Source organism: Pleurodeles waltl, chromosome 3_2 (assembly GCF_031143425.1).
Source record: "Pleurodeles waltl isolate 20211129_DDA chromosome 3_2, aPleWal1.hap1.20221129, whole genome shotgun sequence".
Classification (NCBI taxonomy): Eukaryota; Metazoa; Chordata; class Amphibia; order Caudata; family Salamandridae; genus Pleurodeles; species Pleurodeles waltl.
Genome location: NC_090441.1, coordinates 70,643,448 through 70,656,989, shown reverse-complemented (window position 1 = coordinate 70,656,989; position 13,542 = coordinate 70,643,448). Strand labels below are relative to the sequence as shown.

The 13,542-nt window shown below is 44.2% G+C and overlaps 1 protein-coding gene across 1 annotated transcript in view; it reads right to left on the bottom strand.

Moving 5' to 3' along the window:
• The window catches only part of HIP1 (huntingtin interacting protein 1), a 375,550-nt gene that overhangs the window by 91,206 nt on the left and 270,802 nt on the right, over positions 1–13,542 (bottom strand). The window contains exons 22-24 of the mRNA XM_069226771.1: positions 10,899–11,035; positions 7,679–7,789; positions 6,926–6,984 (exon numbers count right to left, since the gene is read on the bottom strand). Coding sequence (XP_069082872.1) covers positions 6,926–6,984; positions 7,679–7,789; positions 10,899–11,035 — 307 coding nt within the window. The remainder of the gene's footprint in view (positions 1–6,925; positions 6,985–7,678; positions 7,790–10,898; positions 11,036–13,542) is intronic.

The following is a 13,542-nucleotide window of genomic DNA, read 5'->3' as shown; positions in this document are numbered from 1 at the left end:
ACAGGAGAGACGCAGGGGCCATGGCACACAGGAGAGACGCAGGGGCCATGGCACACAGGAGAGACGCAGGGGCCATGGCACAGAGGAGAGACGCAGGGGCCATGGCACAGAGGAGAGACGCAGGGGCCATGGCACAGAGGAGAGACGCAGGGGCCATGGCACAGAGGAGAGACGCAGGGGCCATGGCACAGAGGAGAGACGCAGGGGCCATGGCACAGAGGAGAGACGCAGTGGCCAGGACACAGAGGAGAGACGCAGTGGCCAGGACACAGAGGAGAGACGCAGTGGCCAGGACACAGAGGAGAGACGCAGGGGCCAGGGCACAGAGGAGGGACGTAGGGGCCAGGGCACAGAGGAGGGACGCAGGGTCCAGGGCACAGAAGAGGGGTGCAGGAGCCAGGGTCAAGAGAAAAGATGCAGGGGCCAGGGCACAGAAGAGGGATGCAGGAGCCAGAGTCCAGAGAAAAGATGCAGGGGCCAGGGCACAGAAGAGGGATGCAGGAGCCAGGATCCAGAGGAAAGATGCAGGAGCCATGGCACTGCGGAGAGATGCAGTGGCCAGGGCACAGAGAAATGCAGGGACCAGGGCACAGAGGAGAGATGCAGGGGCCAGGGCACAGTGGAGTGATGGAGAGGGCCATGGCAGAAACAAGGGATGCAGGGGCCAGGGCACAGAGGAGAGATGCAGGAGCCAAGGCACAGAGGAGAGATGCAGGGGTCAGGGCACAGAGGAGAGATGCAGGGGACAGGGCACAGAGGAGAGATGGAGAGGCCAAAGCACAGAGAGATGCAGGGGTCAAGGGACAGATGTATGTAAAGTGCGGCAATCAGACGTCTGAAGACAGTGAGGTGCAGGAATCACAGATATAGTAGGAGGTGATGCTGACTGCACAGACTTGCTACGAAAAGAGGGAGATGCAGGTCCAAAGCAGAGAAATGCTGTATTGGACAAAGACCATAAGAAGTGAGCAGGAAGCTGCCGGAAAGGAGGTGAAGGACAGACCTTCCAGGAACATGCAGAGCCAGAGCCCAAAGAAAAAACAAGTTCATAGTTGAAGAATTTGGAGGAAAGTGGCAAATCTAGATCAAGAATGTGAATGGGGACAGACATGCACTGGTCATTTCTCGAGGGTAGCTGCTGAGGAAAAAGATGGAAGCCTTAAGAATGGGGGGGGGGGGGGGGGGAGTGTGTTACTGTCTTTTTAAAACACGTGGATGTTTCTGATTTGCCCATGCGACCCTTACCACAATCACACTATGCTGAATTTGCAGAATCTATTTTTAGAAAATGTGATTTGTGTATACAAGTTTTAGGACTTTAGCTGTTCAAGGTTAGTTTCAGTTTAGTCTTCGCTGACAGTTTTGGGTTCTGTGGGATTTTACAGCTGTCATTAGGACTTATAGTTATTTTCTATGTCTATTTGACTTGGACTTTGTATGGGGCGTGTCTATATTTGTTATGAGTTTGACACTTCGAATACTTACTTGAATTCTGTTAACTAGGGATTAATGCATTCTATGACTTTGCATTTATTTTGTAATTCTGTATTTTGAACATTTATTGCATTTTTTGCATATTTTCTCTGTCGAATGTAACTTTTTTTATATTAAAAATCCACTTTTGCTTTATTTTTGGCCTAGAACTCAATACTTTACACTTCCATTATTTATTTTTGTTTAACTCTATTATATTGGGTTATTCTGATGAGGGGTGCAGTCTCTTACCGCTAGGCCACCTGGAGACGCTGGCTCCCTGAGGGGTTTGCCTCTTTATATCCATTAAGTTGTGAAAGATTTTCAGGAGGAAAGAACCTTCTGTGAAACACGTTTTCAAGCCAGAACCTGGCTCACTCTCAAGGTACAAAAACTGGACACAGTGCATCCTTAGGCTTTCCAGATGAGATGCCCTGTGACCGGGTAATGGGGGTTCTGAAGAAGCATCAGGGGCTATCTGATGAATCTACGTTATCAGTGCCTTCACAGGGGACTCCATGGCTGAAAACCTTGTAAGGGACAGGGACACCTGGTTCCCTGCAGGAAGTCTTTCCTCTGATCCATCTGCCATAATCTGCTGTTGCCTTGGAAGTGGCCAACAGGGCCAAAACCCAAGAAACTCAACTGCAAAGTCCCTCAAGGGTCATTGCTCAGCCCAACATTCTTCAATGTCTACATGATGCACCTCACGTACATTGTCAGAGCCCACTACATCAACATAGTATCCTACAATGATGACACACAGCTCATCCTCTCTCTTATTGATTCAACCAGCACTGCCAAAGCAAGTTTCGCCATCTGCATGAGCAATGTTGCTGTCTGGATGAAAAACAACTGCCTCAAGCACAACAGACAAAACCTAAGTGCTTACCTATGGCATCAACCACTCCCCCAGGGGCGCCTCTTGGTGGACCTTTTAACTTGGCCCGCACCCGCCCGTGTACCACATCAAGAACCTTGAGATCATCCTGAACACCAACCTCTCCATAAGCAGACAGATCAATGCGGTCACCTCATCATGCTTCCACATATTGCGAATGCTACTCAAGGTTTTCAAGTGGAACCCACTTAAAAACAGACAAACAGTCATTCAGGCCCTTATCACAAGTAGACTTGACCTTGGAAACACCCTCTACTTCGCAATCCCAGCCCATGTTCTAAGCCAACTCCAAACCACCCAGAACGCCGCCGCCAGGCTCATCCTGAAAATCCCGTAAAATAACTGCATCTCAACAATCTCCACTGACTCCCAGTCCAGGAATAATGCACGTTCAAGCTACTCAAGCATACTCACAAAGCTCTCCACAACACAGGTCCAGCATACCTTAACCACTTCCTTTAACTTCTACCAACCCACCAAACATCTTTGATGTGCATCCCAGGCAAGAGTGTTCCTCCCTCGCATCAAGAAGACCAGAAGCAGAGGATGCTCCTTCTCATACATTGCAGCCAAGACCTGGAACAACCTCCTGTAACACCTCAGAACCTCCCCCTTACTCATAGGCTTCCGAAGGAACCTCAAGACATGGCTCTTCCAGACAAAACAGGAATGTTCTCCTCCTCCCCCCCTTCAAGCCTGCCCTACTCAGCACCTAGATACCCTCACGGGTGATTGTCCGCACTCTACAAATTCACATAACATACCAAATATGAAAGAATGTCATAGGAGTTACCCATATGAGCATCCAACAATTTTCCATAACTAGGATGTTAGGAATAATACTGTTTTCTCTGATACCTTTCAATGACGTTGGATAAACAGTCAACAACTCTGCAAAGAGCTTGAAGCTCACCAAGCCCGAGACCCATCTAGATTCAAGCTTATGCCTATGAATGTCTTTTAGAGCCCTAGAAGTATAATTTCCTGTTGGAAATGGCCCTTTCTGCAAGGGTTATCCCCTTAACCCAATTTTTTTTTTAGCTTTTCTCCTCCTATTTTTCTGACCTCTTTTTGTTGGCTTTAGGACTCTAGGGACCTTACCACTGTTAACCAGTGGTAAAGTGCATGTACTCTCGCCCCTAAAACTTGGTGTAATTGGTTTACACCTGGTTGGCTTATTTAATTTTACAGTAAGTCCCTTGTAAAGTGGTATACCATATACCCAGGGCGTGTAAATTAAATGCTACTAGTGAGCCTGCAGCGCAGATTGCACCACCCACAAAAATAGCCTTACAAACCTGTCTCAGGCTTGCCACCACAGTGCCTGTATCCACAGTTTACTGCCACATTGACTTGGCAAGTTAAACTACTTGCCAAGTCCTAGATCTTTTTTTACTACATCTAAGTCACCCCAAAGGTAGGCACCAGATAGCACTATGGACAGGGTGCTTTTTATGTAAAAGGTAGGACATATATTTTTATTTACTACATGCCCTAGTAGTTATCAACAGTCTATTTTGTTTTTCACTGCTGTGAGATCTGCTCCTCTCATAGGTTTGCATTAGGAATGCTCATGCATATGTCTAAGTGGTGTTTTCTGATCTATGAGGAGTAGGGCGGCCATGCTTTATATGTTTGGAATGGTAGTGAGAAATCCTGCTTATTGGTGTAGGTGGATTTTTTTGTTACCATTGTAGATATGCCACTTTTAGAAGGTGGGCATTTCACTGTGCTTATGACTCTTGTGCTTTGCAGCCGGACTCCAATCCATATGTGGGGTAAACTGACAGCTGAGCTTTGTGCTTACTTTCCAGACACCATTACATAGGGATGTGGAGGTGTAACAGGATAAAATCTGCATACTGCATGGTCTTCCTAGGCTGGGAGAGACAGGGCGCACTTACATTTGTATTGGCTTGTTTACCACCTACTGATGTCTGGAGCCAAGGATGGGGCTGAAGGGGGGTGTTGTGCACTTCTACAGGTCCTTTGATGTGCCCCCTGAGACTAAAGACAAAACGAGTGTAAGTACAGGGATTGTTCCCCATGTTTTTAGACACTGCATGGACCGGGAACCAGATGCTGCTGGAGGGGGCTGTGATGCTATGAGGAACCGCCATTGGACAGACATGTATTGTGCTGTCTTGTTGCCTTCTGAGCCACAAGAAGGACTGCCACTCCTTCTACAAGGACCGTGGTGTGCTGTCCTCCAGTGATCTCCAGGGGCTGGATGGTGTGCCCCTCTACCCCCATCTCATACTTCCTAGCGCATGGTGAGCGCTTTCTTTGCAGCTTCAGCACAAGTAGCCTAGTACATTAGGAGCGCTTTGCTAGCCCTGGGATTAGCAGGTGGTGAAGTACTGCAGCCTACTTTCATGGGGGCGTGTGGGGAGTGCTCCCGTTCCCAGCGAGTCGGTCCCCACCTACCCATGAAGAGGGGCCGGAAAAGGTGGAGAACTGGAGTGCAGGCAAATGCGCCCCATCCTGTGCCCCCAGGGCACAAGCAGGCACATACTTTGGTGCAGACATTGCCGCTAAAAAGAAAAACTGTGCAGAAGTGGACGGGGGCCTTTGGAAAAGGGGGGGGGGGAGCCTTTCCCTGGGGTGGTCCCATTCAACAGAGAGGTCACTCCATGTGGGGCCAAGCCTGGCAGCGGAGACAGACTTCCAGCGCTGTAACCGAGCCACAGTGGCAGCCTCCGTGTCAGGGAGGATTTCCTGAGGCTCATCTGGTCGGACCACATTTCTTCTAGTAGGAGCATCAGTGTTCTTACATTCTATGGAGCGGGTAGCTGCATTGCCCTGGATGCCACATGCAGGGGAACTGAAGTAAGGTGCTTCCTGGATGTTCACCGGTCCTGGAGGAGCTGGGTTAGGCGGGGTATTTTCTGTATGTCAGCCCCTGTGAGAGGAGCCAGTCGCTTCTTTTTGTACAAAGAAAGTACTGTATTAAGTCTAATATACATGTAGGAGTCTTGGAGTCCCCGGTTTGCTGCAGGATTCATGTATCGCTACGAATATAAGGGCAAGTGTTCCTGTCTTCGTGATTGGTTATTGTGAGATGTGGGTTTCTCTGCTGTATGTCGTGCCCTGACATCCTGGTAACATACAACCCAGATATTTTTCAGGATGTGCGATTCATTATCTGCTGCATTTTTTTGTGCTCTGGGATTAATATATGTACAAATACTGTTTCAGGGAACCCTGTAATATGCGTAGTAACGTTTCTTCTATGATGTTTTCATCCTGACATGCAATATGAAAATGTTTCTCCTTATTTTGCATTCATAATAATGATTGACTGACAAGTGCCTGTTTGGACGGTATTACTGATTTATGTCATTTTGGTCTATAACTTTTATGCAATACAGTTTATTTCTATATAACTTATTGTGGAGTCACTTTTTGTGGTTTATTCATTGTGGGTATGTTATGCAAATGCTTACACATGACCTCTGGGGATAAGCTTTAGTGCTCTGTGCCAAGCTACCAGGGTGAGCACAGGTTATTTTTGGTGTTTAACTTACTCGCACTGACTAGAAAGCTGGGTTCTGCCTGGCTGAGGTGCATACCCTAACCAACCAGAAACCCCATTTCCAACAATTTCCAACTGCACAGAAGATGTGTAAGGTGGCTCATGAAACATTCATCTGCACAACCGGCATTCCATCAAGCGCCAAGTTTTAAAAGTCTCTAACCAAAATGAGTGGGGTGAAATCTTTCTCTCTTTCTAGGTCAAGAGATACGGTAATTCATGGAGTGCACTGGCACGAATACATGTGGCGATAAACTCCGACAGCCATGAAATGCTTTCATCACTGGTGGCGAGAAACTCTGATGGCCATGACCAAATCCTTTCATCACTGGTTCTGCTTGCATTGATAATCAATGGATTTGGCAATGGCGGATTACCTCTGGGTAAGAATGTGCCTCAGTCTGATTAACCTGATCATGCCTTTGACTTGTTTCAATTTTATTTTTAAGTGCAGATATTCCTCTCCAACAGTACAGTGACTTGCGTCGGGTTTGAAATAAGTCATTAGTATTAGATGATTTATAGGCTTTGACCACCATATTTCGATCAAGTAGAGGATTGCCCTCTTTGTAACCTGGGAGGTTAGAACCCTTCAAAGAATTTCAATTCCATTACACTGAGGAGTAACCTTTCAATTGGTATCATAGTTCATTGCCTACTGTCGAGCTCTACCTAGTCCTGGATGTCTCTTCTCTGAATCACTCTCTGAGCAGTTTGTGTAAAAACAACAGTAGCCCGTAGGATTAAAAGGGGTTAGTCCTTACTGCACAGTTGTTAAAGCGGGCTTCAGGACCAGGGAGCAGTTCTAGCTGAAGAGTAGAAAAAGGCTGACCACAATGCTTTTTTCCTGTGCCGGTCATATGAAGAAGATTGTGTGCCTTGGATTACGCACGCACTATCCAACAAGATGTGCACGTGGAAGAGAGAAGATGATTGAATGAAGAGCAGGATGGGGAGGGAGAGGAATCTTGCTGGGCTGTGGAAAGCTTCGGGATGGGTTGGGTGCCAATACTAACTTCTCGTTCACCTCCAGTTTGACTCCAGAGTCTCCAGCACGTGACTTGTTAAGCATTTCCTATTAGAAAAGAGATGCAAAGCATTAAGGTAAAGTAGTGGCAGGCAATGGTATTTCCAGAGCAATCTGTATCTATGGATAGATACTCCTACTATTTCCAAGGAAGAAAGAAACCTTTTTTGTTAGTAAACAACTTTCGACAGTGCAGGACTTTGCTCAGCACAAACGTACCCCCTTTAGAAAGAAGTATGCACTTCTCTGTTCTGATGTAATCATTGAACAAAGGTCCTTGGATTGAATACAAAGTAAAGAAAGTCTAATCTGGTCTCTAACACACCATCCTCAGACACTTCTAAACATTAGGATAACTGGTTTGACTTTGCAGTCAGACTGTGTGTGGTGTTCTTACTCAGGAAACTTATTTTTTGTTATTATTTTTACTTAATCTTTGAAATCAGACAGATCAAAAAATTGTACAAAAGAGAATACAACGAATAATGACAAAGACTGTGTAAGGTAATCTTACTAGTGCAGATGTGAAAATTGCAACAGTAAATTGATAATTTGGAAAAAAAGATTTTTAAGAGATTAATTATCCCTTGGACAGTCAACAATGGAAACACAATATTCAGCTCTTATCTAGGTTTCCTTGTTCTGCAATGAGTTTATGGGTTATGCCCTGCAGTGGGCTGCTGCATAGTAACTTGATTTCCAACTAGGATATTCAGCATTAGATAAAGGCACATACTCTTACCTCTATCCTAACAGAAGCGGCTTCAATTGCAGCAGAAGTTGCAGCCATCTCCTTGTCTACAAGGTCTCCCAGTTCTTCCTGCTTGATATCCAAGCCCTTGGGCCGCAACTCCTGTACATAAGACATAGGAAATAAGCAGAGACAATTACAGACCCTACACATGGACACAGGAAGACAAAGTTTGCAAGGACAGCTCCTATACTCAAGGCACAGTTCCAAAATGCAAGAATGGCAGCTCCTACAGGGTGCAGAAGGCAACAGATGAAAATTGTAGCTTCTACACAAAAAGCACACAAGGCAGCATATGAGAAGGGATGTTGCAAAATACAGAACATACACAGGTTAGAAGTGAGAATCACTATTACTGCAGTCAAGACACAGCAGACAGTGGGTTACAGTCACATCCCCTCAAGGCACAGAGACCAAGATGTGAGAATACAGGCTGTTACAGGGAGGACACAAACAGCAAGTGGTGAAACATACTTTCCTTACATGGCCTTTAGCAGTTTGGAATTCGATGCACAGGGGGTATATTAATCTATCTTTCAGATTGCATTGATCATAATCAGAGCTAGTAAAGCTCAAGATGAAGTCAACTGTACCACTATGCCCCAGTATGTAACTACCATCTTTTCACCCACATTCCAAGAATGCATTGAGAACATCTTGCAAACCTCTCTTGTACTATGTACCACACCCAATCACCCTGAGGGGGCACTGCCAGTCAAAACATTTTCCAGCTGCAATATTAATGTTTCAACTAGCTTATTTTGCTGTGTGAGTCTATACTAGATTAACATGCTGCATAGAACAATATCTTTCCATTATAGTTATGAAGAATGGGCACTAATGGACAAATGCTGTAGCCTTCTACCTTCACTGATTTTTTATTCTCGACTGAGAATCTACACAATGTTTTCTGAATGTGTGTGCAACAGACCATGTAGCTGCTGCGTACGTGTCATTAAGCGATTCATTTCCAGTGTAAGCCAAATAAGCCCTTTTAATTGTCGTTGAATGTTCTCCAACATTCTTTAACACGCTAAAGTATAGCAATCGAATTGCCTCCACAACTGATCTTACAATGGTCCTGAATTCTGCACTGAAAAATCTTTAGCTCAACATATACTGTTTTTAACTCCAATAACATGTTGTGCTTTAAGTATATTTCTAGATTCAACCCAGTCCGACACTTACATATTTCCTAAAGGTGCCCTATCATGTTTTTGCTGTAACCATCATGTACAGGATGGTGGCCTGATTTTGTTCCCTTTATTATGTTGTTCTGAGTCCCACATTTTACAAGTTTCTCCACTAGTCATCTGAAGACAATCCACTTTGCCTCGTAAGCCATTTTTTACTTTTGGTCCTAAGTGTAACACAGCATACCATATTAAGTGGATACATGATGTTCCTGTAGAATTGGTCTAACATCTTGTCAGGTGGTCTTGGAGCTTTGTCACTACCAAAGTGTTTAAAATCCCAAAGCAATCCGAGATGATCAAGCATAAACAGTATATCCCGTTATTCCTCTTTTAAAAGCACTTCTTACACCACTTCCTTGACTATTAAGTTTTGAACTTCTTGAACAGGAGACCAAGAGAATGTGATTTCATACAAATATTCTTTGTGAAGAACCATGAAACTAAGAAGTAAATTATTTAAAACTGTATTTGTATTTAAGAATACATAGTGTAATACTGAGTTAGCACAGTAATTTCAGATATTGTGAGGATCAAGCCATAACATTTGAGATTTAGTACAGTTCAGTTCTACCCTTATGGAAAGCGCCCGGGTTGGATTACCCTAGTTTAGAGTGAAGACCCTTGCAGCCTAACGTCTTTAACAAAATGCAAATACCCACAAAGGCCTAATAGAGTACATACCTAGGATAATCCAAGGACCTGGTGCAGTTGTGTCATCTCTGTGCAATAATAGCACCCATTTGCCTGAGGTCAACTATATCCATGTTTCAAGATAATATCCCAAACTTCCCCCTATGAGTGAATGGTTTTGGGGTTCAATCTGTCACTTTCTAGTATTTTCTGAACATCTTTGGTTTAGGTCTCTGCCACTACTGCTTCAACAAGAGGGATGCTTAAATTTAGTAGAATATCGCCAAGGAGTGTTCAACAATTGTCTGCCATTTTTAGTTGCAGTCAGTACGTTTTCCGAGGATACAGCTGTCTGTCCTGAGGGTTTCTTTGAGTTGGCGCTCACCTACAGTATGTGTCCAGTATGTTTTCCTAGTTGGTATTGCTCCCCTAGTTACACCATATCCTTGTTTTTTTTTAATGTTCTTTCGGGATACACTAACTGGCCAGTGGACAGGCTGTTATATTTCTTTTAACTTCAGGTTAACCCTTAAATTATGCATGCTTCCGTTGGACTGAGCCTGTACCCACCTGCCTGTGGCATCTTCCACCTAAAGCAATAACTTTAAACAGGTAATGGAGATGCTTCTTAATTCTAAAACAATGTCTAGCTCCTTTTAAACGTATTGAGAATATGTTGTATCAATTTCTTCCCTTCTTGGGTTCCCTAGAAACTTACAAGAGCTATGGCAATTGCTGTACATCATTTAACAGCTGCAGACCTGTCTATTTATTACCCGCTGCATCCAGGTTTACTTTGTTATGTTATGGAAGAACTGTAGTAGCTGTTGGGTTTAACAACCTCTTTCTCACTCCTGTTACTATTAGGAAGTCTAGTTTGACATGTGTCTTGATGTACGCAGTTGTCTTGTGGCGGTAACATGTACATCTGTTGACCTTTTGGCTTAAATACATACACTGCTAGAGGATATTTAGAAATGTATTTATTCTGTCATACTATACTAAATAACACTGGTGAGCACTGACTTCATCTCTTTGTTGGGTGAAGAGATCGGATAATTGTCTATCTTTGGTTATGGGGAGTCCCAGTTAAAGTGCTCCCATATTTGCTCCTCCTCCAGAACCTCATGCAAAGTGTCTTAATTCCCTGGTACCATCTCTACTCCCCATATGTCATCCATCTCCTCATACTTGCACCCTGTGGAGATTTTGCAGGTGTGGTTGTGTGATCTGCGGTCCATGGCTCAAGTTCTTCTTTTTGCATTTTCTTAGCATCTTATGTGCCTTTATAACGTCATCAAAATATTATTTCTTATGAAGCAAAAATATGTTTTTGTCTCCTGGACCATCTAATAAAAGCTGAATGACGATTTGATGCCACTTACTTCACCAATAGAGATAATCCTATTGAGGCAATCTCGAATAGCTTCACAATCCCCCCTGCCCAATGTGGACTGATGCTTCAGCAAAGAGAGGTAAGACAGCACATCACTGCCACACTGTTTGCAGGTTTCAAACAAAACTGCAAGAAAGCAAAGAAAGTTCATTTAGCAAGACCAGTGGGACATAATTTGCCAGAAGGGTTACTCTGAAATATTCAACCTCACTACTTTTTCCAGTAGTGCCAAATAAACTGTACAGCACTACATGACTACTTCACTTTTTCTAAGCTGTAACACATACATACAGACATACATGCACAGCATCAAAGCTGCAGTAAACATTTCCTAACCATCAGCTCTACTATACAAAAATATTGATAATGTAGATCAGTGGAGTAGGCAACTGCAAAGTGAGACGCAGTTCAGATGCATGAACCTACGAATCACTGATTTTCATCCTGCCATCAGTAAAAGGTATACCACTGAAATGGATAAAAATACCCTCTGAGTATGTGGGGTTAATTTAAGTGTGGTGTGCATACTAAAAATAGTCACTATTATTACAGCCCTCACTGCACCTTCATTTTCTTGACTAAAGCGCTATTCCTGCAATCAATACTAGAGATAGTGTAACTTACCCTGTAAGCATCTTGTTTGTGGCACGCTGTGCTGCAGATTCACATGCTCTGCAAACTCTTGCCATCTAGTGTTGGGCCCGGATACGTGCAAGTTCTTTTTCTTCGAAGAAGTCTCTCAAGTCACGAGGCAAAGTGACTCTTCCTCTTAATGATAATGTACATAGGCGTCAACTCTGTTAGATTGTTTTCCCGCAGTCAGGCCAGAATGGAGTGTGACTGTTAGTAAAGAGATGCCCATGCGTATGAAAGTATAAGAAGCTACTGCAAGAGCCACAGGTGTCCCGGAGGAGGGCTGGCTCATGTGAATCTACAGCACCACAAGCCACAAACAGATGCTTACAGGGTAAGTAACATAATCCGTTTGATGGCCTGTGTGGCTGTAGATACACAGGCTCTGCACAGACTATAAAGCAGTGCCCTTCAGGAAGTAGTGGCTATCGTGTGGGTGTAGCAGTTTTAAGAAAAAGGGTACGTAGCACTGCCAGTCCTGTAATTGCTTGTTAGCATGCTAGTATATCCACACAATACTGTTTAGTTAAAGTGTGTGAGTTAGACCATGAAGTCCCCTTTGTTTTTGTAAATAGAACTTGGCGGTTGTGTTGTCGGTCCAAACCAATGCAACCCTGCTTTGCAGGTGAACTAGAAATGCTCTCAATGCTAAGTGAACTGCCTGAGGCTCTAGGTAGTTGAGGTGGAGAATGTGGTGTTTGGTGCCCCAGAGACCCTGAACTGTGAGATACTCTAGGTGTGCACCCCATCCTGTGAGGGTTGTGTTTGCTGTGAGAATGATGTGAGGAACAGGGTCTACGAACAGCCACCCCTTTTACACTTCAGGGGGTGATGAATGCAGCTGTCTATCAACACTAGATCCTGTAACTGACCCTGTAACTGAGACCATTGACTCGCCAGACATTCCTGCAGTGGACACCTACGTAGTCTTCTATATAGCAGTACAAGATGCCATCATGCCTAAATGTCTTTAAACTGTTCTGACTGTTATGTGCTGATTGGGATGAAACTGATGTAGCAGCATGGTGATGTTGTGAATCCTGGCTGCATTTGGGTAGCTTAGACCCAATTGTGTGTTGAGAATAGCCACTAGATAAGGATGAGCCTGTGAAGGATGGAGGTGTGACTTTTGTACATTGATTGTAAACCCCAGTTGGTGAAGTTGTAGAGTAATCTGAGTGTGTTGCAGACACAAATGAAGTGTACTGGCTTAGATGAGCAAATCGTACAGATACGGGAAGACATGAATACTCCGTCTGCATAGATGTGCTTCAACTACCTCTAGACATTTGGTGAACATAGGAGGTGTGGTAGTGACTCCGAATAAGAGCACTTTGGACTGATAATTTGTTTCCTCTATCAAAAACCTGAGGTATTTGCACTGAGCTGGATGTTTGGAATGTGAAAATAAGCACCCTTTAGGTCCAATGTAGACAATGCAGTCGCCCTGTTGTATTCCAGGAATTACATCCTGAAGAGTTACCCAGTGTAAGTGCTCTGATAGGATGTAATGATTTAAGGGCCTGAGGTCTAATATAGGCCGGAGTGAACTGTCTTTTTTAGGAATGAGGAAGTATAGGGAGTATATTTCTGAACCTTGTTGATCTAAAGGAACAGGCTCTATGGCTCCTTTTTGCAAGAGAGCCTATTTGGAGGTCTTTTGATGAGCTCCAGACATTAACCTTGTTGGATAGTAGCTAACACCCACTGGTCTGTTGTTTTTTTGTTTTTCCAGGAAGGGAAGAAAAGCTGTATTCGTCCCGACAGGTGTTAAATGGTCAGGGGAATTGAGAATTTAGTCAGTGACTGTTTAGCGGTGGAGGGTGTGGTGTGGGTGGAAGCACACTTTCCATGCTCTTTGGAATTATTCCCTCTATATGTACCTCTATATTACCCTCTTGAAGGGGAGGTGTGATACTGCTGCCTATAGGAAGAGGTAGAGCCTTCTGATGGTGGTACTTTGGTGTCCTATTTGTATGTGTATGTTCCAAACGGAACCA